This window comes from Rana temporaria, chromosome 3 (genome assembly GCF_905171775.1).
Source record: "Rana temporaria chromosome 3, aRanTem1.1, whole genome shotgun sequence".
In the NCBI taxonomy this organism is placed as follows: Eukaryota; Metazoa; Chordata; class Amphibia; order Anura; family Ranidae; genus Rana; species Rana temporaria.
Genome location: NC_053491.1, coordinates 94,962,512 through 94,988,309, shown reverse-complemented (window position 1 = coordinate 94,988,309; position 25,798 = coordinate 94,962,512). Strand labels below are relative to the sequence as shown.

Here is a 25,798-nt window from a genome sequence, read left to right as displayed (position 1 = left end):
CTGTTAAGACCCCTGATATTTCACCAAAACCCCCCCAACAGGGCTGATCCAAAAGAAAAGAAAAAAAAATTGCAATAAATAATTTAAAAAATAAAATGTAAATAATAATAATAATAAAAAAAAAAAAAAAAACACACTGACAATCCACTCCCCCCCCCAAAAATAAATAAATAAAATCATTGTAAAAAAAAAAATTGTGTAAAAAAAAAAAATACCGCCACTGTCACATGACATTAAAAAAAAATCGGTATTCGGTATCGGCGAGTACTTGAAAAAAAGTATCGGTACTTGTACTCGGTCTCAAAAAAGTGGTATCGGGACAACCCTAATTATCACATATACTATACAGGCCTATTAACCTTGCATTGTGCTTAATAATAGGACCAGCTGCACCACTGGTGAGACCCTATTAGAGTAAGCAATAAGGTAAGCATAAGGCCTCATACACACGACCGGTTTTCTCTGCAAAAAACAGCAAGAAAACTGCTTCTTGCTGAGATTACCATTTGTGTGTACGAGGCTTTCAGGTTTCTCGTCAGGAAATCTGGCCAGAATCTCGATGAGAAATAAAGAGAACCTGCGCTCTTTTTTCTCGTCAAGATTCTTGTCGGCCTGTTTCCCGACGAGAAACCCGAGTGTGTAAACTTACCTGTCGCTGTGGAAACCCACGCATGCTCGAAGTGACTTTGACGCATTCGCGATAGCTTCCACGGCATAGATAGGGTGAAGCAAGATGGCGGCAATGGCATCGAATGTGACGAGCGCATGCTCGTCATACGCGATGATGTCACCGCGTTCTTTCCTTTCAAGAGAACCGCTGTTCTTTTGAAACGAGAGTCTGTACACTCGGGCGGCAAGAGTTTCTTGCCAAGAATCTCGTCAGGGCAAACAACGTTTTTTTCCTGACAAGATTCTTGCCCGTGTGTACAGGGCCTTACTCCTTGTTCCCCTACCCCAGAATGAACAACAAGCGGGAGGGGTCGATGGATCCCACCACTGCAAGGGTAGATCTTGTCTAATTCCTGGAGTTGGGCTTTAATGGCTAGACATAGCTATTAATCGATACACACATGGAACAGATGTCTCCCTTTGGAATAAACTACACAAGTAGCATGCAAAAGCATGTAGTAGCGATCTATAGCACATGATTGAAGCATTGTTTATTTACCACCACCACATGCTAATTGTGTAGTTTACACAGTGGGGAGACACTGCTGCCTCCGTCCACTACTAGCAGTTTTAATAGCACGGTTAAGCTACTAAACATCTCCCATGTAGCTCCCGCTGAATGATTCATATTTTACAAATGATCTGTTGGCTGGCATCTTGTCTGGCACTTCCCACGGACATGAGCTTTTTGAAGACAGCCAGATCAGTCCGTTATCTCATGTCTGCAGACACCAGATTCTATCCTCTGACATACCTGTAAAGAAGAGTTTTATAACTTTTAATAAACTACCTGCTTTCATATTTGCGTTCTCTGCATCATCGTGTTTCCTACTTCAGGGCTCATTCAGGAACTCTAGAAAAAAGAAAATAACTTTGAAAGTTCTACTTTCAGAAAAAGTTGATACCAGCCAAACAAGTGTAGCGCCCCCCCCTACTTTCAGTACGTGCGCTACACTAAAATTAGTGGGGAATGGGAGGCTTAATCACTCCCATTCACGAATTATGGAAATTTAGGCTGCTGCCAATTCCAGAATCTGTCCTGTAGGTCAGTCTGCGCGCCAGGGATGCGTTGACACCCCTGGGTGGCAGTTGGCGCTAGAGGGGTTCTGGGGGATCCACCTCCTTTCAGCAGCCAATCAGGGGGGTTTTTCTCTCGTTGGGCATGCTGGGAGGGGGGATATATCGGTGGCGGCCGCTTTTGGCGGGTTGTTCTTGCGGGGCCCGAGTTCCAGGTGCGGTACCCAACTTCAGGGTACGCGCATCCATGGGCTCCGCCACTGCGTCCTGCCATGCCGAGGTCATGCATCATGCACCTTAATTAGAGAGGGACCCCAGCGGCTTGCTGGGTCCCAAACTGTTGCTGAGAGGATCCCAAGCTGGGAGCTGTGCGGTGGGAATTGGCTCGGGAGAACCTAGAACCAGAGGTTGTCCGGAAGGCCTAGACGAACCACCGGGGATCCAGTTGCCGCACTGTATGACAGGTATGCTCAAGCTGTCAGTGGGTGACATTGATTGTACTAACTGGGAGGATCTACTCAAACTGACTTTTCTAAATCCTAAATTGTCCAGCCTGTGGCAGAGGCCCTGAGGCAGGCCTGTGGCAGAGGCCTGTATCCTCCCGGTGATTTTTTGCAAGTGGCGCTCCGGTTGCCAGGCCTGAGATAACTGCCTGTCCGGTGGCACTTTACCCACCCTGATTGGGTGGCGACGAATTGATCTGCATCATTGCTGAGAGCAGGCTTGCTCTCTCCTACATCCAAAGGCCTGGATGTGCCCTGTTGATGTTGGCCAGTTTGGGCCTTGGAATAATGCTTTGAAGCTGAATTTGTGTCTGGACACTTGCTCTTTATTCACACTCACAGAAGTCACCCCTAGACCAAGTCAAGAAGGTAACCTAGAAAGCCGATCCTGAATCAAACAGCGGCTCCTCCGGGGGTAGTGCTACACAAGTTTCACATTATAACAGAAAAGTTAAAGTGGTTGTAAAGGATAATTTTTTTTTTACATAACAAACATATCATACTTACCTCCTTTGTGCAGCTCGTTTTGCACAGAGTGGCTCTGATTCTCCTCTTCTGGGGTCCCAAGGTGGCTCTTGCGGTTCCTCCCCGCATTGGAGAACCCCCTTGGAGAAGCAATCTCCTGAGGGGGTTACCTTGCGGGCGCGCTCCCGGGTCCAGTATTTGCATCCACAGACACGAATCCTGGACTCGGCCCTGCCCCCCCAGCGCCCGCATCATTGGATTTGATTGTGAGCAGCGGGAGACAATGGCTGCGCTGCTATCAATCTATCCAATCAAGAGTCGGGAACCCGTGGAGAGAAATTCGGGCTCAGGTAGGTAGGAGGGGCTAGGGGGCCGGTGACTGCATGGTGTTTTTTCACCTTAATGCATAGAACGCATTAAGGTGAAAAAACACGAGGGTTTACAACCCCTTTCAACAAAAATGCTCTTAAAACTCTATAGCTGGATACACACTATACAATTTCCTGTAGATTTTTTCCTACCGATTTACCAAAACCATATCATTTGAGGTCAAACCTTCAGGCCCCGTACACACGTCCGAGAAACTCGACGGGCAAAACACATCGTTTTGCTCGTCGAGTTCCTTGTGAAGCCGCCGAGGATCTCGGTGAGCCGAAATTTCCCATTGAACAACGAGGAAATAGAGAACATGTTCTCTATTTGGCCCTCGTCGGCTTCCTCGGCCGAAAGTGTACACACGACCGGGTTTCTCGGCAGAATACGGCTCCGATCGAGTTTCTGGCTGAATTCTGCCGAGAAACTCGGTCGTGTGTACGGAGCCTAAGAGCTTCAATTTTGCAAAGTTTGCAATCAGACAGGCCCTTGCACTACATGGTTTCGGTAAATCAAAAGGAAATCAGACAACAAATGTTGTATGGTGTGTATGGGGTCTATGGGCAACAACTCCAGTTTTGTTCTCATTTTAATTCTTCAGATTTCATGAATTGGCCTCCTTGTATTAAATATGCATCTCATAGTTATTCATTTTGAATCTCCCATCCTTCTATCATTGTGCTGCAACCACAGTTATCACTATTGTGTCTCTATGTTTTGCATTTGCTTATCTAGGAAGACTACAAGCAGTATTAAGGTATTTGTAAAAAAAAAAAAAAGTTGTATAGTTATCTTTTTCTTTACAACATCTGTTTCTTTAAGTGATGCAGATTTCACATCTTCCCCATTCTCTGCCTCTGATGGCCTTTCACCCCAACATTCAGTGTTGGCAAGAATTATGACTCATGTTATTAAGCGCTTTGCACTATTTTCACCCCATGAGTAAGAGGGATCTGAATGGATAGTAAGGGGTGTGCTCTGTGGGTGGTGATAAATGGGGGTAATATAAAGGTTTCACATAAATTCACATACAAGCAACCATTTAGTGTCCCAACAGCCACCAACAAATCACAGGCAATAAAGGATTTAAATGGGGAAGTTTAATAAGGCAACTTAAAATGTGCTAAATCAGGCAATTGTGTACCTTTATTATTGAATAAAAAGTAACTGCATACCTGGGAAATCATAGAAGCAAATCTGTAAAGCCATCTGTAATACATACTGTGACACCCCACATTTGGCAATATATTCTATCACTGTAAATAGGTACAGATCTTTAGGACCATTTGCTAAATTTCAAAAATTTACAGACTGGCTACTAGTTAACCACTTCAATACAGGGAATTTTCACCCCCTTCCTGCCTAGGGTAATTTTTAGTTTTCAGCGCTGTCACACTTTAACTGACAATTGCGCGGTGGTGCGACGTTGTATCAAAACAAAATTGATATCCTTTTTTCACCACAAATAGAGCTTTCTTTTGGTGGTATTTGATCACCTCTGTGGGTTTTTATTTTTTACGCTATAAGTGACAAGTTTGGAAAAAAAAATAATATTTTTAACTTTTTGCTAAAATAAATATCCCATTTAAAAAAATAAAAAGTTTAGGCCGATATGTATTATTCTACATATTTTTGGTAAAAAAAACACAATAAACGTATATTGATTGGTTTGCGTAAAAGTTATAGGGCCAGATTCAGGTAGAAGTGCGGCGGCGTAACGTATCGTAGATACGTTACCCCGCCGCAAGTTTTCATCGCAAGTGCCTGATTCACAAAGCACTTGCGATGAAAACTACGCCGGCGGCCTCCGGCGCAAGGTGGGCCAATTCAAATGGGCGTGTGCCATTTAAATTAGGCGCGCTCCCGCGCCGGACCTACTGCGCATGCTCAGTTTCGCAATTCCCGTCGTGCTTTGCGCTCCGTGACGTAATTTTCTCGAACGGCAACGCGCGTAGCGTACTTCCGTATTCCCGGACGTGTTACGCAAACGACGTTAAATTTTAAATTTCGATGCGGGAACGACGGCCATACTTTAGACAGCAATACGATTGCTGACTAAAGTTAGGGCACCAAAAAAAACTACTAACTTTGCGACGGGAAACTAGACTAGCGGCGACGTAGCGAACGCGAAAATCCGTCGGGAATCGTCGTAACTCCTAATTTGCATACCCGACGCTGGTTTACGACGCAAACTCGCCCCAGCGGCGGCCGCAGTATTGCATCCTAGGATCCGACAGTGTAAAACAATTACACCTGTCGGATCTTAGGGATATCTATGCGTAACTGATTCTATGAATCAGTCGCATAGATACTCTGAGAGATACGACGGAGTATCTGAGATACGACGGAGTATCTGAGATACGACGGAGTATCTGAGATACGACGGAGTATCTGAGATACGACGGAGTATCTGAGATACTCCGTCGTATCTCAGCTGTGAATCTGGCCCATAGTGTCTACAAAATAGGGGATAGATTTATGGCATTTTTATTATTGTTATTTTTTTTTACTACATTAAAAATTTATTGATTACTGTATAAATATGACTGGCAGTGAAGGGGTTAACACTAGGGGGCGATCAAGGGGTTAAATGAGTATCCTAGGGAGTGATTCTAACTGTAGGGGGCACGGACCCACAAGGGGAGGAGACCGATGTACTGGGAACACACCATCGGTCTCCTCTCCTGTGACAGGACGTGGATCTGTGTGTTTACACACACAGATCCATGGTCCTGGCTCTATTACTGGCAATCGCGGGTGCCCGGCGGACATCGCAGCTGCGGGCACGGGCACCAGCTCCCGCATGATGCGGTGGGCATGCGCACGCACTAGACGGCAGGGAAGTTAACGACGCCCGCCCAGGATGGGTGATCTCTCCTGCGGGCGTCATATGAATACACGTGGGAAGTGAAGTGGTTAAAGAATACATTTCCCAATCTTGTGCAAAAGTAAAAAAATAATAATACAGGTGCTAAGTGGTTAGCACTTCTGCCTTGCAGCACTAGAGTCTTTGGTTCGAATCTCAACCATGGCACTACCTGCTTGGAGTTTGCACGTTCTCCCTGTGCCTGCGTGGGTTTCCTCCAACGCTACAAAGACATGCTGGTAGATTAACTGGCTCCTGCCTAAATTGGCTCTAGTATGTGTATGTATAAATGCAAGTTAGGGACCTTAGATTGTAACCTCCTCGAGGGCAGGGTCCAATGTAAATGGATAATATATATTTATTTATGTAAGTTGCTATGCAAATTGACAGCTCTGTATAAGTACCTCAAATAAATAAACAAATAAAAAACAGCCCTAAGTCACAGTGAAATCCATAAGCCCTTTCTTGCAAAAAAAAAAATATATTAGGAAAGTAATAACTAGATTTCCCTACCCAACCCAGGGCATTTAGCAATGCTGCCCTTCTATTCACAGTAGTTTACTTAGACTGTCTATAGATCATTCACTTAAATTTAGTAAGGCAACGAGGAAAGTCAAAAACCTCATGGCAGGTATGACCGTTCCTTGTCTTTGCCAGTTGCCATATTGTTTGTGAAAACCACTGTTAAGTTGCCCGAAGATATCAAAGCATAGTCACCCAATTTATCCAACTTTTGCTGAATGTGGTAGCAATCTTATTTACAGTGAAGCCTTGTAATTGCGAGAATAATTCGTTCCGGGAACATGCTTGTAATCCAAAGCACTTGTATATCAAAGAAAATTTTCCCATAAGAAATAATGGAAACTCAAATGATTAGTTCCACAACCATTTTTTCATAAATAAATCATAGTTTATAGTCCATATAAAAAAGATTATAACAATGTGATAGATTGTGTAACCATAAAATGTCCATCCACAAGGGGATTAGAAGCAGAAATCCATCAGGAGCTACATCTTAGGCCTCGTACACACGACCGAGAAACTCGACGGGCGAAACACATCGTTTTGCTCGTCGAGTTCCTTGTGAAGCCGTCGAGAAACTCGACAAGCCAATTTTCTCCATTCCCGTCAAGGAAATAGAGAACATGCTTTCTTTTTGGCTCGTCGAGTTTCTCGACAGTTTCCTCGACAAAAATGTACACACGACCAGTTTCCTCGGCAAAAAAATATCTCCCAGCAAGTTTCTTGCTGTTTTTTGCCGAGAAACTCGGTTGTGTGTACGAGGCCTAAGTATGCAGGCATCCGGGGTAAAGCTGTCTGCAATCGTGTCCGGGAAGACTGCCCTGCAGTAGAGCGATCTTTATAGCGAGGCTTATATCGCTTGCGGAGCGCAGCATGGAAGGGATGACTTCAATGGCGGTGAGGATGGTGCTTTTTGTGGACATCTTTCCCCCGGATGCCTGCATACTTAGATGTGCCTCTTTTAATCATCAACCATGTGAGTTTCTATATGTTATATCTTCATTAAATGTATCCATATTGCGACACTTAGAGGTGCCTCTCTTCTCTTTTATACCCAGTTGTGACATGACGCTACTTGTATATCAAGACATTGCTTGTATATTAAGTCAAAATGTATTAAAACTTTTGCTTGTCCTGCAAAACGCTCTCAAACCAAATTGCTCTCAAACCAAGGTTTACCTGTATATGGTATCAGGCAAATACTTGAGGGACTATTGACCGAACAGATTAAAAAATGTGTACTTATCACAGTTTTTTAACCTGCCTAGCGGTATTCCCGAGTGTGGCTCTGGGTGAGATTTTTGTGCTACGATCGGTAACCCCCGAGCCACACTCGGGATTGCCTCTCTGGATGCTGGAAAAGGTTACTTACCTTTTCCCTGGGATCCAGCGATGTATTTCCGCAGTGCAAGCCGGCCGGATTTTCCGCCCGATGCACTGTGTTCCCCTGATCTCCGTTGCCTGCGATGTTACGACGCAAGGGGGCGGAGATCGGCGCCAAATTCAAAAAAGTAAATAAACACAGTACATACAGTATACTGTAATCTTATAGATAACAGTACTGTATGTAAAAACTACACACCCCCTTTGTCCCTCGTGGTCTGCCCAGTGTTCTGCATGTACTTTAGTATAATAAAAAACTGTTCTTTCTGCCTGCAAACTGTAGATTGTCCATAGCAACCAAAAAGTGTCCCTTTATGTCAAAAGTGGTTTTAGACCAGCCAGAAAACAGCGATAATAAATTAGAATCACTTGCAGAATTGAGCGATAGCGATTTGTGGGGAAATTCGTCATAAAAAAGTTATGACAGCGACAATTCTGCAACTGAGCACATTTCTGTGTTTTTGATTTGATTACATTATTGAATAATTTTTATTATAATTATATTATGATTTGTTATAATTATTTATAATTATTTATTATATTATAATTTATGATTTTGTTTTTCAAACTTTATCATACCTGGGATGTCTACTAGACTCTTGTTTGGACAGATTTAAGTGAGTTATTCCTAAGAATTACAGGCCTACAATGTAAAACGTCAAATTTCCATGCAAAATAATGGTACCGCTTTCAGTACCTAAAATCTGAAATAATCATACCGCCAGGGAGGTTAAAGAACAAATTTCTGAAGCATTCAGACAGTTTGTTGTTTTTAAGTTGGTCAAATCCAATGTCTCTATAATGTCTATGGGAATCCTCTTTGCAACAATATACATTTTGGAAACCGATTTTCGTGAGCTGCTATTATTTTTGATCTAATATCCAGCAATGTTTACTAACATAAAATAGGTAATGAAGAGGTGCTATTCTGATTGTTCCTAGTTAGGGTCATTTTAGACCCAACTAACGATCTATGTTGACAGGCTTTGGGCTTGTGGCGATGGCATCAGTTTGAGACGCTCCTGAGGTCATAGAGAATTCATTGACAGTTACATTTGATCTGGAATTGATATCCTTCTGACAGGCATTTGACCTACCTGAAGTTGGTTTTGCATTCTCATTGATAAAAGAATTCAAAACACATCTGACGTGAAAAAAAGTCTAGCGCCAAAGGCCCTAAAGGTGGTAGTATTTGTGCCTTTCTTTGCTTGATTGTGGAACAAGTCAAAAGTTAGGCCTGATGTTTCGAGTGCAGATAAGCAGAAGTAACCTAAAAGTTAATGTATAGCTGCAAACAAAATTCTTATTGGTCACATTGATGTAATTATTTCTTTAGGAAAGTGATTAGAATACACAAAAACACATGTGCAAAGGATTAAGGAAAGGCTAATAACTTGAGAACAAAACTGTATGAAGGCGGATCTCAGACTACGTCAGGTTTACCCTGGTATTCCGGATATAGATCTTTGAGCACTAATGAAGCAACAAGTTGTTGTTTAATAGGGAAATCTGGAAAGATTCTGGAATACAAGCTTATTTTTACCCTGTCGCTCTAATTATCATCACTCACATGGCTACAAGAGCATTATAAATGACTACTCATATTACTAATTAGAGGAACAGCAGTATTTTTGATAGTTAAAATGGGATTAAATGTCCCTAACGATGAGATGATTCAGAGTTAAGATAAACTGATAGGAATGAGGTTATTTAATAGAGAACATCATTTTGTTCCTAGAGACTTTTTTTTATTCCAGATCCGCCTTGTATACTAAGTTCAGAAACTCATTGTCATATTATTCATCTCCCACTGTGCATTCTTGCACCTTGGTGTGCAGTGGGACTCCTAGCTTCTCTATTCTCGCTGTGTTGCACTTGCTGATATATTTCTCCCTTGGCACTTTCTGACCCTAAGGGAATGTCTGTAATCCTCTACATAAAAGGATGCATTGCAATGGTCAGCTGAGTGTGGGTATATAAGAAAGGGTCTTTCTTTTGCTGTACAGGAGCAGTAGGCAGAATTATGGCAACGCAAGAGGCAAGTCCAGATCCTGAACAGGATGACCTGTTGTCGTATGATGACTGGTACATTGATGAACCACAAGGACCAGTGATGGCCCCTCATGAGTAAGTGAACACATGTATTATTCATTTCTAGACTATATACAAGTAAAGTTTATTATGGTGTTACATTTTTTTTTTTTTAATTGTAGGATCATTGTACCATGTTTTCCAACCATGTCCGATGAACTCTACCACCTCATCATGGCCCCTGTTACAGTGAGTTCTGTTATACCCACTGTGTTCGTAGCCTCCATAATCTGCATTCATAACTAATTAATCAAGGGCATATAACTAATATCTTGTATGTAACTTGAATAAATGACTGGCAATTACTGTTTCCTACCGCTTATATCTTCCAGTATAACCTATTACAGTAAAACCTTGGTTTGCGAGCATAATTCGATCAAGAAACATGCTTGTAATCCAAAGCACTTGTATATCAAAGCATTTTTTTACAGGGTATAAAAGAGAAGAGAGGCACCTCTAATGCCATGTACACACGATCGGTTTATCCGATGAAAATGGACCGATGGATTTTTTCATCAGATATCCGATGAAGCTGACTTTCATCAGTCTTGCCTACACACCATCAGTTAAAAATCTGATCGTGTCCAACGCGGTGACGTAAAACACAACGGCGTGCAGAGAAAAATGAAGTTCAATGCTTCTGAGCATGCGTCGACTTGATTCTGAGCATGCATGGATTTTTGACCGATGGATTTCCCAACAGACGATCGTTTTTTTCTATCAGAAAATTTTAAAACAGGTTCTATTTTTTTTCACCGATGGGAAAAAAAAACATGGGGCCCACACACGATCGGTTCGTCCGATGAAAACAGGCCATCGGACCATTTTAATCAGACGAACCAATCGTGTGTACAGGGCATAAGTGTAGCAATAAGTTGCTAAATGTTGTACCTTCATTAAATGTAACCATATTGCTAGACTTAGAGGCTCCTCTCTTATTTTTTTTATACTCAGTTGTAACATGACGCTACTCTTATATCAAGACAGCGCTTATCTATTAAGGCAAAATTTATTAAAATTTTTGCTTGTCTTGCAAATCGCTCTCAAACCAAGGTTTCACTGTACTATAATTTGCTTTTTTACATTATACCAATGACCTAAAACTGCTTATTTTTCATTTGTGCGATCATTTTACCAATGAATACAGCAGGGACTTGTTGGAATAAAATACATTTGTAAAATATGTGTATAGTTTTAGGCTTATCGAAGGACCTACTTACTTAACATAAACTGAAAAATTTATTAAAACAGAGTAGAACTACTGCATGCATGCACAGTGACCCAGGACTATTCTAATATAGCTTCTAACACCAATTGACTAATTCTTATAAAAGGTTTGATCTTAGATGCCAACATGTTAAAATAATTTCCAGGGACTCTGCACATGAAGTGTGGTGTACCTCTGTTAACCACAATTCTCCTTTGTAGCGTCATTGCATTATACAATCCTCACAGCATATTTACTAAACCGAGTAACATAATACGTATTACATCAGGGCCCACCCAAAATTACAAAATGATTTGCACTGGAACTTTTCTCTACTTTTCTGATTCAAGTTGCTTTCCAAACTAACTGCAAAGCAGATTTTGATTTAAAAAAATCTTATTTTTTTAAAAAATGAAAACCTGTACTTAAAGTGAACGTAAACTGTGAATGTACTTTTCGGTATGCTTGGCATCGTGTCCCACTTTATACAGTTTCCTGGAGCAAATATTTTTGTGTACTTCTTCATTTGGCTATTGGGCTGTCTTTCTGATCGACCTAAAAGGCAGATCAACTGTTTAACTCAAGCAGTGTGCATGGAAATTTCCAATACTGCTGCTAATTTGGAGGTGGTGGCTTAGCGTTGTCAGCCCGTAGCAGGAAATGCTGTTATTCCACGTAAGAGAGTTTGAAACAAATTCACAACAAAATTATTTGTTTGAGAGAATTGTATACAATGAGGTGTGATGTCAGATAAGCTGTAACATAGATTTTGGGGTTTACATTAAAAAAATGTTATGAAATGCAGGAAGAACACATGTTTACATTGTAAAACGACAACCTTGCAGTGAAGAAATACTTCAGTGGTACAGCAGTACACAGAACAAGTGAAGCCTCGTACACACGACCGAGGAACTCGACGGGTGAAACACATCGTTTTCCTCATCGAGTTCCTTGTTAGGCTGTTGAGGAACTCGACAAGGCAAGTTTCTCCATTCCCGTTGAGGAAAAAGAAGACATGCTCTCTTTTTGGCTTGACGGGATCCTCGACAGTTTCCTCGTCGAAAAATGTACAAACGACCGGTTTCCTCGGCAAAAAAAAAATCCCAGCAAGTTTCTTGCTGGTTTTTGCCGAGAAACTCGGTCGTGTGTATGAGGCCTGAGAATTCCAAAATTCTGTAGTGGTAGGAATGGTAAACTGCAATATATAGTCAATGTATAGAGATTTTAGCTGAGAAAGGAAACAAGAGAAAATATAGTGATAGAGGTATGAGGGGGCAGAAGGGGGAGAGGAAAAGTAAAAGAGGGGGGAAGTTCCCTCAGGTGAGTAGAAGGAGACGAGGGCCTGAAAAATTCAGACATTTCCAACAAGTAAGGAATTTTCGGTGTCAGATAATGTAAATTCGGTCCACTAAAATCATGTCTTTCTATAAGGTTATTTTTCTGTTCGAAAAGGAGAGGATGATATCTTCCATACACATTATGTTTTCCACGCTTTGCATTCAAAGCTTAGAAGGGAGTGGGGAATTTCCAAAAAAGGGGATGCAGGATTTATCCGTTTTTAACTTTCAATATCTTTATTATTATTCAAGTAACATGACAATGTCTTAGAAAGTACATTCTATGAGCAATAAAGCTTATAAATGTGAAATTAAGCATAAACATTGGAATGTCCAATAAAACACCTCAAAATATTAAACTAAGAAATTTCAATATAAAACATATTTGGTGGAAATATTGGTGAGGTTGACAAAACAAATTAACATAGAAGGATATAAGTTGGTAGTGGCCAGATCATAAAACATATTTCTGATTCGTTAGGGACTAACTACGTAGAGTCCCAACTAGCCACTACAGGATTTATCTGTTTTTAATAGGTGGCAGATAACTGAATTCTTATGAACTTTGAGTGGGATCTGGGAGTTATGTATGAGAAAACCATCAGGGTCTGAAAGTCTACATTTTGGGTTAAGTTCCTTATCCCAAAAGATGTGGGATATCGATCCTGAATTATTGTGGCATCTCTAATGCCGCATACACACGGTCGGAATTGCAGACAAGAAAAGTTTGATGTGAGCTTTTGGTCGGTATTTCCGATCGTGTGTACGCGGCATAACACACGTTTATATTTTTAAATATGTAAGTTGTAGAAGGGCCTTGCCACAAAATCCTACTCGCCTCTTCTCAAAATACTAGCTGCGTGGAAACAATACTGATCCAGGAACATCCGCCAATTTGATCAAGGACTTGGAACACGTGTAGATCAAGCGTTCAGAGTTTGCTGGCTGCATTTTGTTTTGGCTCAATGACGTATAAAGCACTGAAGCCAGGTAACAAGCATCTTAGAAGGAAGTTAGTAAAGTCAACCTACATTTTTTGTTGTCAGTACAGGAGGTCCCCTACATACAAACCTTCGAGTTGTGAACTTTTAAAGATCCGAACATGTGTTTGCACAGTTTTTATTCATTCAACCCAATGGGCTGAACAAAAACAAAACTGACAGATCGCCGTACCAACACAAGCAATGTTGGTGCAGCGATCTCCCCAGATGTGCTATTGTATCATGACACACGGACTCCCCCACCAGAACACACGGATCAGTGCTCACAGTCTTTGTATGCAAGCACTGATCTTTGTTGGACTTATGAACTGGTTGGACTTACGAACGAGCTCCCGAAAAGGAACTTGCTCGTAAGTTGAGGACTTACTGTATAGGTTTCCATTGTATAAGGGCACAGGAGAGTTAAGGATCAGAACATCTGTACCCACGAAAGGACTGTCTGTGCATTTTAAATACTCTGTACAATTGTTTAATTTTAAAGGCACTAGTACGTACTGTAGGCTTTTGATTGCATCTGTGTTACTGTTCCTCACCATACAAGTTAACATAAATGCAGATTCAGCTCAGTACAGCTCAGAAGCAGACTGATATAACGCAGATGCAACGCAAGATGGAATTTCTTGAACAACTGAAAGGCAAATCAAAGCAAGCAGAGCATCTCAGAACTACCTGAAAGCAATGAGTCCTTATATGAATAGATGCAAATCAGAGATTTTGTTGAAAGATGATTAAATTTTACAACATTTTACAGGACCTAAAATCTTCAAAACGTGTAACTGTCCCTGTACATTAAAGACAGTTGGCAACTGTACATCTCTATACTGTTTCATAAAAACATATCGACCTGCTATTAACTTCTGTACACCATTTGCATATGCCTTTTTTTTCTAGTTGTGCACATTGCTGCTTTTATCTTTTCTGATACGACGGCGAAAACTCTGCATTTCCTGCTGTTGGGGGGTCCCCAGTCTTCTCAGGTATTACATTAACCCAAATGTCTGTCCCTGCTGTTACCCTGCTACTTGCCCATTATTATCTGCACTAACTCACTCAACTCGTATCCCATGTTAGCCATCCTCTCCTCACCTGTTACTTTTTCCTCTGCCTGAAATGCAGCCCCTTAAACCTATTGGAGGCTTCTGGGAATAGCTGGGTGCCATGTGCTGTCTTTGGCTTGCTAGTGTCTTCAATCATCCGTTTGTTGCTGGACTCTACAACTCTCAACTTCATTTCAAATAACTGGGGATCTTGTGGAGGTAAATGCTATTTAATTCTACACTTGATAGCCCTATGATGCCTGAACACAAAGGTAATGGCTCTAGGGGTGATATTTGATATGATACTTATATATTTTTCATGAAATTACAGAACTTTGGAGAATCCTCGCCTTGTTCTATTACCCTGCACTGTACTACCCTCTTTTGGCATGTAACAGAATGGAAGGTCCAAGAGCTCAAAAGGCTGTAGGGTACAGCGTGGGCACCATCCTCTCCTGGATGCATTGTGGAGCATTAATATGGCAGAAGGTAGAATGTCCACAATCACCACAGGTAAGACAAACACATAGAATTCTACATTTCTGGGTAGATTTGTTTTCTGTTTGTTGGGACATTTGGACTTCTTTCTGCTCTGGACTTTGTTCAGTTTAGGATTCCTCTTTCTTTAAAGTTTTGAGAGAAACTTTATAAGAACAGTCTTATGCAAAGGTATATTGTAAATTCCAGGCATATATAAAAATATATGAGTTATACAGTATATTTCTTAAAGGGGTTGTAAAGGTTGTTTTTTTATTCTCTAAATAGGTTCCTTTAAGCTAGTGCATTGTTGGTTCACTAACCTTTTCTTTAGATTTCCCTTCTAAATGTTTTTTTCCTTTGTCTGAATTTCTCACTTCCTGGTTCTCCTCGGTAAGCTTGCCCTATCATCTGAGCCGTTCTGGCTGGGGGTTAGTCAGCGTGAGACGCTGTAAACACAGCTACCTCCCCCCCCCCCCGATAGGGATGTAGTCCCAAGGGAGGGGGCGAGCACGCTGAACAACCCCCAGTCAGAATGGCTCAGATGATGGGGGCAAGCTTACTGAGGAGAAACAGGAAGTGAGAAATTCAGACAAAGAGAAAAAAAATTTACAGGTAGAAGGGAAATCGAAAGAAAAGGTAAGTGAACCAACAATGCACTAGCTTAAAGGAACCTATTTAGAAAAAAAAAAAAAAAAAGAACTGTTACAACCCCTTTAAAAATCATCAAATGTATTTTAACACTGTCCATACAAGTAGCTGAATTTGTATTTTTAATTGCTTCCTCTTATTCCTTGCCTAGTAGATGTCATATAATAGGAAGTGATAAGGGCTCAAAACTATAGTTAGAAACTACTGAAGTGATATAATCCACATAAAATCATAATAATAACAAACAATAAAATATTAACACTTAAACCGTTGTGAATATAGTGAAAGTGCTACAAATAATATAAGTGTCCTCAGACTGGACCAAAATCAAAAGTGTGTAAATAAATGTCCTTTTGGATATAGATATGAAATAATGGATCTAGAAGTGGGTGTTCCAGTCTTCTCTGGGTTATCTGATTAGGTGTGAATCTATATATAGTGATACAATCCGTGCCCGGTCTCCCAGAACTCTCACCTTGCTGCTGTTATAATGGTGCATGTAGCATGGGTGTAGGCGTCTCCTGGACTGTGTGGTTTATTCCTCTCCCGATTTTCTCCTATATGTCTGTCTCCTGAGTTGAATACTCACACTAGGGTTGTCCCGATACCACTTTTTTAGGACCGAGTACAAGTACTGATACTTTTTTTCATGTACTCGCCGATACCGAATACCGATACTTTTTTTAAATGTGTCCCCAAATGCAGCCATGTCCCCCCACATATATCCAGCCATGTCCCCCCACATATATCCAGTCATATCCCCCCACATATATTGCAGCCATGTCCCCCCACATATTGCAGCCATGTCCCCCCACATATATCCAGCCATGTCCCCCCACATATTGCAGCCATGTCCCCCCACATATTGCAGCCATGTCCCCCCACATATTGCAGCCTTGTCCCCCCACATATATCCAGCCATGTCCCCCCACATATATCCAGCCATGTCCCCCCACATATATCCAGCCATGTCCCCCCATATATTTCAGCCATGTCCCCCCACATATATCCAGCCATGTCCCCCCACATATATCCAGCCATGTCCCCCCACATATATCCAGCCATGTCCCCCCACATATTGCAGCCATGTCCCCCCCACATATATCCAGCCATGTCCCCCCATATATTGCAGCCATGTCCCCCATACCTAGTAGATGATGATGATGCCGCCGCTGCTGCCATGTTAATCAGCGCGCATTACAGCGCGCATTACAGGCAGCTTTCGTTTGAATAGTTGTAATCCCCGCCGCACCGTGTATAGACACTCCCCCTTTCTCGGGATTGGACAGATCCGTCCAATCCTGAGCAAGGGGCAGTGTCTATACATGGCGCAGCGGGGATTACAACAAAGCTGCCTGTAATGTTCCCCGCACGCTGATTAACGCGGCAGCGGGGGGGCAAGTATTCTATTCAGGCATCGGGGGCATTTGCGGGAGTACAAGTACTCTTGCAAATACTCGGTATCGGTCCCGATACCGATACTGGTATCGGTATCGGGACAACCCTAACTCACACTGATCCCCCAGAGATACAAACGTAGTGAGTCCTTAATGGCCAGATATGTACGGGAGGAAGAAAAGAGAGGAATGCCTCCAATAGTGTAATATTGTTTTAAAAGAGGGTGATCTTTATTAGTGGCTAAAATGGACTCTTACATTGATATAAAATATGCGTGCATGAAAATGAAACAAGACGCGGCGTCTGCAGCGCCGTCCGCAGCGCCGTCTTACGTCTCCTCAGATGTCTTCCTGGTTTGAGTCAGTCTCGCGTGGTCCAAGGGACTTAAGTGTTAATATTTTATTGTTTGTTATTATTATGATTTTATGTGGATTATATCACTTCAGTAGTTTCTAACTATAGTTTTGAGCGCTTATCACTTCCTATTATATTCATTTATCTGTGTACAGTGAACACTACTAGATACTGCTGCTCTTACCGCTTAATATATATTCACTTTACATTTGTTTACTCACAGTAGCGCATTAGCACTCACCCCTAGTAGATGTCATATTGGGGACAGTAAGGGCAGTAGTGACCAAGACCCAGATCACATACACATTAGCAAGTGAAACCCTACATCCAAATCTTTATAAATGCCTCCTGTGATCTGCAGAATTTTAGTTTAAAGCTACAGTAAACAATCCCAATAATAGTTGTATTTAATACTGCCAGACTTCAGCTAAATGAAAGCAAATAACTGCAGTAGCTGATAATTACCTTGTACTGCAAGCCCTTCCGAGTGGCTGAACATCAAGTCCGTTGGTCTTCATAGAACCCTGGGATTCCTAAATACTGTGGCACTTTAATCTGCAAATAGTGACAAGCTTTCATAGTTGCTGTCTAGTACCATTAGTTAGTAAGGCTGTCCATGGGCCATTAGTGAGGTGTACAATTGACATCCACAAAATCATAGTTGCCCTATGAATGAGAACACCATGCTTTTCAGGGATTACAGGCTTCTTTAGAGTTTAACAAGCCCCTTTAATAGCTTTAAAAAGTGGCGTCAAGCTCTTATGCTTTGTAAATGTTTGTGGTGCATAAGACTCTTCAATATCATTGTTACCAAACAAATGCCTTTGTGAACAGGGCCTAATACTGACAGCTAGCAGATGGATGGAGAGAGCAGGTTGATATAGCTTGGGTGGCTAGACCATAAATTGGTTGAACAGAATTTTATCTCTCATGGCACCCGAAATGGTTCATACATATGCCCCGTACACACGATCGGAATTTCCGATGGAAAAAGTCAGACGGACTTTTTCCTTCGGAAAATTTCTGACCGTTTGTATGCCCCATTGGAGTAATTCCATCGGAAATTCCAATGAATTCCATCAGAGTTTAGTTAGAGGACATGTTCTCTTTTACTCCGATGATATTCTGTCGGAATTCCGATGTGATTTTGGTCGGACAAAGGTCCGATCGTGTGTACGGGGCTTTATTCTATGTATTTGAATCATTTAGAGCGAGCTTTGCCTGGAATTTGACTAAACCATTTAAAAAGAGGTTTGACTGGAATTTGATCTTAAAATACTATTGAGAGTAGTATTAAAGCAAGGCTTGTGCAGTGGTGCTAAACATTTAAAGTGGTGACACAAACTATATACTGTATATACACGAGTATAAGCCGAGTTTTTCAGCAAATTTTTTTTTGCTGAAAATGCCCCCCTCGGCTTATACTCAAGTCACCTTTTTGTGCCTGATCTCACCTGAATTAATTTGGGGACCCGGTACTGGCTGTCCGTAGGTCCCCTGGACCCTAAACTTGGCACACATGTAGCCTCACTCTTCCTCTACAAGTGTGCAAAGTTTGTTGTCTGGGGGACCTACGACTGGGGAGCACCGATTTTTCAAACCGGGCACCCCTTCCATAGACTCCCATGTTAAAGGTCAGTCTAGTCATGCACACAGTGAGGCATGGGCACAGTGAGGCATGGGCACAGTGAGGCATGGACACAGTGGGGCATGGGCACAGTGAGGCATGCACATGGACACAGTGACAGTGAGGCAAAATGTGAGGCACAGTGATTCATGTAGATGGACACCCTAGGCTCATTCTCGAGTCAATATGTTTTCCCAGTTTTTTGTGGTAAAATTAGGTGCCTCGGCTTATATTCGGGTTGGCTTATACTCGAGTATATACGGTACATTAAGTGGTGATGAAATGTTGGGGAACAGCCCCACTACCTATCTGATAGGTACATAAATATACTCATCCATGTCTTACAAGCCTGAATATTTGTGTTACCACTGACATTCCCTCGCAACAGTCTGGGTCATGGAAAATCCGTATGTTGCTCACTGCAGAAAATTATATTCTAATTGCCATGTCCAGAGAATTTTAGGAATGACAGCTGGAATCTGATACCATGGGAAAGATAAATAGGTTTCACATAAATCTGTCCCACTATCAATTACAAGAATCATTCAGCACTGGTCTTTGATATGTTAGGTGGAACTTGGTGTGTTAAACCACAGTCAAATTTGTGACCTAATTTTTGGTTTCCAATCATTTGCTGAGTATAAAATAATAAGTTGTAGATTCAACTGGCCTCCTTCTACAAATGTAAGCGCTTATAAGACATGTGAAACTAACTTAAATAGATGCAATATACGTCAAGATAACCAATTTAAGGCTATAGCTGCTACCATATATACCTACTCAATGGCAAGCAAAAAACAATCTATAATAAACATAGAAAACAAATTTGTGTAGGCAGCATTACATAAATTAGCACACTCAATATTTTAAAATGTGCTATCATCAAATATTGTAAAATATGTAAGTTAAGCAATCAATATGTTGCGACAATGTAATCACTTCACCATTACAGTAAATTAAAGATCAATATAAACGTGCAACAATATATTCAGTCCACTGTGCAGATATACTGTGATCGTATCAAAGGAATCAAGACTTCAACACAGTTTTTTTTCGCGGTCACTTCCACCTGTGCAGTACTGGGGATTAAAAAAGTCCCCCTATAAAATAAACTCTTACCAGACAGAACTGGATAGTAGGCACTTAACGATAAATTGATTGTAGTTTCAGGTCTCTCCCGGGATACTGGTCACCAGAATAGCTGCAGACAGGAGGGCAGGTCATCCACTATATAAACTCATTCATATGGGAAGAAAAATAAATGGTCCATAGCTTAATCCTGTTTCAAACTAATTTATTTCAATAAAAGTTCCCTCCTGTAGAAAATACACTTACAAAGTTATAAAAAAACACTGGCATAAACAATGTGATGCACCCAATGGATTAGGCGTAGTGGTATACCCTATTCACATGGGGCAATTTTAAAACATTCACTATATTTCACACTGGCATAATCGCATTACTCTTGGTCATCGTATAGCCACTTCTGACGCGTTTCGTCATCAGTGACATCATCTGATCAGTCCAAAAGTGGTATTTTTTGTCCGATTTTCTCATCGTGTGTACTTGGCATTGTGGGGGGTGAAGGAGTGTGCTATCACTACTGTATTAAAGGGAACGGGTGAGTGGTCCTTTGTAGCAATTTTTACCATATTGGTCTAGCAGAGTAACTAACATATCCAAGTGGTCAAATCACCAGCATATTGTATGTTTCATGGTTTGATCTCTATTCATACTTGAGTCCAAAGGCCTGGTATAATTGGATCAATCTGATCAGTCAGTATGCCGATCAAATCTGCTCCTGGGTGGACCACTTGTAAATGACTTACGATTCATTTTTTTACATAGGTAAGAAAGTTGCCAATCATTTTCAGTAGTTAAAATGTGTGACAGGGTTTAAAATCAACTGAATTGCAAGGACTTTTTTGATTCAACCAAAATAACACAGAAACAGATCCTATGTAACATTTACATCAAGGGAAAAAAAAACATCAACTTCTATCCAACACCAGAGTTTTAGTATTGCTCTAAATTCTGCATTGGCCAAAAACAGACTCTACACAACCAATTACACATATTTATTTTATTTTACGTCTGTCTGGGTGCACACCAATGCATTTTTCCTGAGAAATTAATGGAAGCACATCAATATGCATGCCAACGCGCGTTAACTTTCATTATCATGCATTTTAATGTGCACTGAAGTGTATTGTAATGGGTCTTAATTTGCATTAAAGCATATTGACACGCATTATCATTAATGTGCGTTTTAATTGATGCGTTGAGATGCGTGTTGATATGTCTGTTGATTTCAATGTTTATGTTGTTGCTGTGTTATATTTTGTAATGATCCATTTTTACTTTTGAGAAAGTATGCAGTTCTACCTAGGATGCATTTGTATTACAAAAATTCCAAAATAAATGGAATGTCAGAATGATTACTCTATATTGAAAGTTTGAAGCAAATTATTGTAATAATACAAGGGCGCTCAAAATCCAATTAAATTTATATTTTTGTCTGTGTAAAGCAAGTGTAATTAATTTTGTGTAACAGTATTAGTATGGGGAAGCCCCTTTCCACTCTGTACATGTACCTTACGGTGGCCCACGATGTTAAACTCACCCGGGTAATGGATAAATGGAGGGGGGACATTCCAGCATTGGGGGAAGAGGAATGGGAGGAATGTGTCTCCACATACATCCCATCCATGATAGCAGCTAAGGACAGGTTCCTCCAGCTCAAGTTCCTACACAGGGCCTACTTCACCCCTCATAGAATGGCCAACATATACCCGCATCTTGACCCGAACTGTCCCAGGTGTGGGGTCGAGGTGGGGACCTTCTGGCACATGGTGTGGGACTGCCCGAAGCTTCGGCCGTATTGGGCGGGGGTGGCAGAGAGGCTTAGCGACATAGGAGGAACCAGAGTCCCGTTGGACCCCTTGGTGCTCCTTCTGAGTCATTTGGGTGAGGTCGAGGGAGACAGGTACACTAAGCTATGTATTACGTTCTCATTGTTTTATGCTAGGAGGGAGATACTGCTGCGGTGGAAGTCGGTGGGGCCTCCCACCCTTGGATCCTGGAGGAAGGCGGTGGACTCGGCTCTGCCCCTTTACAAACTAACATACGAGAGTAGGCAGTGCCCAGCTAAATACGATAAGGTCTGGTCGGCCTGGGTGGATGCACCGGGATGGGGGGCCGGGGGGGTGGGGGACTGAGATGGACTCCCCCCCCGCCCGGCATGGGGGCCGTTGCCCCCCCCCTCTCCCTCGGGGCGCTGCCCACTTCGATCGGCTGCTGGGGTCCTTACACGTCTTGGCTGGGTATCTAGAGATTTGGCGCAGGGGCGAAGGTCTTTTTGCCCGCGTACACTCCGAGGAGCACTCCGGTTGGGCTTGCGCCTGGTGGCTTACGGGTGGGGTGGATTGGGGAGGGAGGGCTAGGGACTAGCACCCTGTTGCTTATTTCAATTGTATTGTTTTCCCTTTTCCTTTATGGATTTTCCTTTGTTTTATGATCTGCAAATGCTGAAATCACCTGTATCTGACTGTCATCATTGCTATGCAAATCTGATTGTCGAATAATGCATATCTTGTAATGCTGTTTTGTCAATAAAAACCTCTTTCTGTTAAAAAAAAAAACAGTATTAGTATGTATATGAATTGATTTACAGTACCGTATATACTCGAGTATAAGCCGAGTTTTTCAGCACATTTTTTTTCCTGAAAATGCCCCCCTCGGCTTATACTCGAATAACCTTTTTGAGCCTGATCTCCCGGACTTTGGGGACCCGGTACCGGCCGTAGGTCCCCTGGATCCAAAACATTACTCTATATACATGTTAAACGCAAGTCTAGTCATGGACACACTGAGGCATGGGCACAGTGAGGCATGGACTCAGTGAGGCACAGTGAGTCATGGGCACAGTGAGGCATGGGCACAGTGAGGCATGCACATGGACACAGTGAGGCAAAGTGAGGCACAGTGAGGCATGCAGATGGACACCCTAGGCTTATACTCGAGTCAATACGTTTTCCCATTTTTTTGTGGTAAAATTAGGTGCCTCTGCTTATATTTGTGTCGGCTTATACTCAAGTATATACGGTATCTATCTATCTATCTTAGATATTATATGCTGTACATATTTAACACCCGCTACAAATTATATATTAATATTGTCTTTGGCTATCCTCTAGTACTACAGATATTACTCCCTATTGTCAACCGTGCCGCAAATCTGCTGTCTGGTCGTGCTTAGCTTGATGTACCCTGTGCTGCTGGTACAAGAATGGCGCCGGTCTTCTCGCTCTAAACAGGTAATTTACCCAACTCTGCTAAGATCTCCTGAATACGTAATACAGGCTTATAGCACTTACAATGTGCCATGCTGTGACTAAGAATGACTGACAGCCTGAAAAGATGGCTGGCAAGATTTTCGAGCTCTGTATAAAAATAGATGGTTTAGTGTGTGCTGGCACAGACCAAGTTATGTCCTGCTGTGGGTATTAATGGAGGGATTGAACTGTGTGAGAGCCAGGCATTGTAACTCTAATTCTGCCGTATTTTGTATACTGGACACAGTGGATATACGCTTTATATGGGTATAAAGATGTTTCCTGCATAGTTATATTGACTATATAGTGTTTACTATTTAAGGTTTATATATATTTATATATACGAATGTGTCTTTTTTATTATGTGAGCTTTAAAGGTCAGTGCAGAAGATGTAGTCTATACATTTCTTTCACTTTAATTTTATTGATTTTAACCACTTCAGTCCTGGAAGAGTTACTCTCTTTATTTCCAGGCCATTTTTTGCGATACGGCACTGCGTTATTTTAACTGACAATTGTGCGGCCGTGCGTACCCAAATAAAATGTATGTTCTCTTTTTACAAATAGAGCTTTCTTTTGGTGGTATTTGATCACCTCTGCGGTTTTTATTTTTTGTGTTATAAACTAAAGACAGACCAACAATTTTGAAAAAAAAAACACAATTTTTTTACTTTCTGGGCACATAAACCCCCTTCGTGCCCAGGCGAAATTTCAGCTTCCGGCACTGCGTCGCTTTAACTGACATTTGCGCGGTCGTGCGACGTGGCTCCCAAACAAAATTGACGTCTTTTTTTCCCCACAAATAGAGCTTTCTTTTGGTGGTATTTGATCACCTTTGCGGTTTTTATTTTTTGCGCTATAAACAAAAAAAGAGCGACAATTTAAAAAATATATATATATTTTTTACTTGTTGCTATAATAAATATCCCCAATTTTTTTTTTAAAAAACTATTTTTTTTCTCAGTTAAGGCCGGTACGTATTTTTCGACGTATTTTTGTAAACAAAAAAAAAATTGCAATAAGCGACTGGTTTGCGCAAAAGTTATAGCGCCTACAAAATGGGGAACAGAATTATGTTTTTTTTTTAAAAAAAAATTTTTTACTAGTAATGGCGGCGATCTGCGAATTTTATTGGGACTGCGATATTGCGGCGGACGTATCGGACACTTTTGACACAAATTTGGGACCATTCACATTTATACAGCGATCAGTGCTATAAAAATGCACTAATTACTGTATAAATGTGACTGGCAGGGAAGGGTTTAACACTAGGGGGTGAGGAAGGGGTTAAATGTGTAACCTGGGTGTGTTCTAACTGTGTGGGGGTGACTGGGGGAGGTGACCGATGCTGTGTCCCTATGTACAAGGGACACAGATCGGTCTCCTCTCCTCTAACAGCACGTGGAGCTCTGTGTTTACACACAGAGCTCCACGTCCCCACTGTCTTACCGACGAAAGCGTGTACCCGGCGGACATCGCGGCCGCCAGGTACACGCATCGGCTTCCCAGCGATGCGCCGGGACAGTGTTTACCCGCTGCACGCCCCCCAGGGGCGCGCGGGTAATGCACTTGAAATGACGTCCAAAGACGTCCAGTTGGCACCTGAGAGCCGCGCTGTTGACGTCTTTTGTCAATAGCGCGGGTCTCAAGTGGTTATAAAACACATCCAGTAAAAAAAATGAAAAAAAAATCTTTATTTATTATTTTTTTTTAATCAATTTAGGCCAATATGTATTCTGCTGCATATTTTTGGTAAAAAAAATCCCAATAAGTGTATATTGATTGGTTTACGCAAATGTTATAGCGTCTACAAACTATAAGATATATTTATGGAATTTGTATTTATTTGTTTACTAGTAATGGCGACATTCAGCGACTTATAGCAGGACTAATGGCGGACAAATTGAATACTAACTGACACGTTTGAAACTTTTTTGGGAACCAGTGATGCTGAGCCCTGATTGACATTTCAGCGATTTGGCATGCGATTTGACATGACTATTGCTGGCATTGGCACCGTCCGAATCTGTGCGACGCCGCATTTGCGGCACTGCACTGATTCCCGCAAGTAGTTTCGGTACTACTTTTGGCAACTTCAGGTTGCGATTTAAATAGACATCTGTGCAGAAACCCACACCGATGTCTCTGAAATCGCCCCCGAAGTTGGAACTGACATGCAGGAATGAAATCGTGCGAGTTTAGCTGAACTCACGCAATTTCATTCTCACTGTCAGTGTGAACCTAGGCTACTACATTGATCAGTACTAAAAATATGCACTGTCACTGTACTAATGACACTAGCTAGGAAGGGGTTAACATCAGTGGCTATGAAAGTGTTAACTATGTGCCTAGCCTGTATTTTTGCACAGTGTGGGAGGTGCTTTTACTAGCGGAAGGCTTAGATCCGTGTCCCTGCTTTGCAGGAACACAGAACCATTGCCTTCCCTACTGACAGAATGGCAATCTGCCTTGTTTACATAGTCTGGT

The 25,798-nt window shown here is 41.7% G+C and overlaps 1 protein-coding gene across 1 annotated transcript in view; it reads left to right on the top strand.

Moving 5' to 3' along the window:
• The window catches only part of STRA6 (signaling receptor and transporter of retinol STRA6), a 107,902-nt gene that overhangs the window by 12,791 nt on the left and 69,313 nt on the right, over positions 1-25,798 (top strand). The window contains exons 2-7 of the mRNA XM_040343015.1: positions 9,804-9,924; positions 10,011-10,077; positions 14,325-14,410; positions 14,550-14,689; positions 14,802-14,983; positions 23,174-23,293. Coding sequence (XP_040198949.1) covers positions 9,821-9,924; positions 10,011-10,077; positions 14,325-14,410; positions 14,550-14,689; positions 14,802-14,983; positions 23,174-23,293 — 699 coding nt within the window. The 5' untranslated portion in view covers positions 9,804-9,820. The remainder of the gene's footprint in view (positions 1-9,803; positions 9,925-10,010; positions 10,078-14,324; positions 14,411-14,549; positions 14,690-14,801; positions 14,984-23,173; positions 23,294-25,798) is intronic.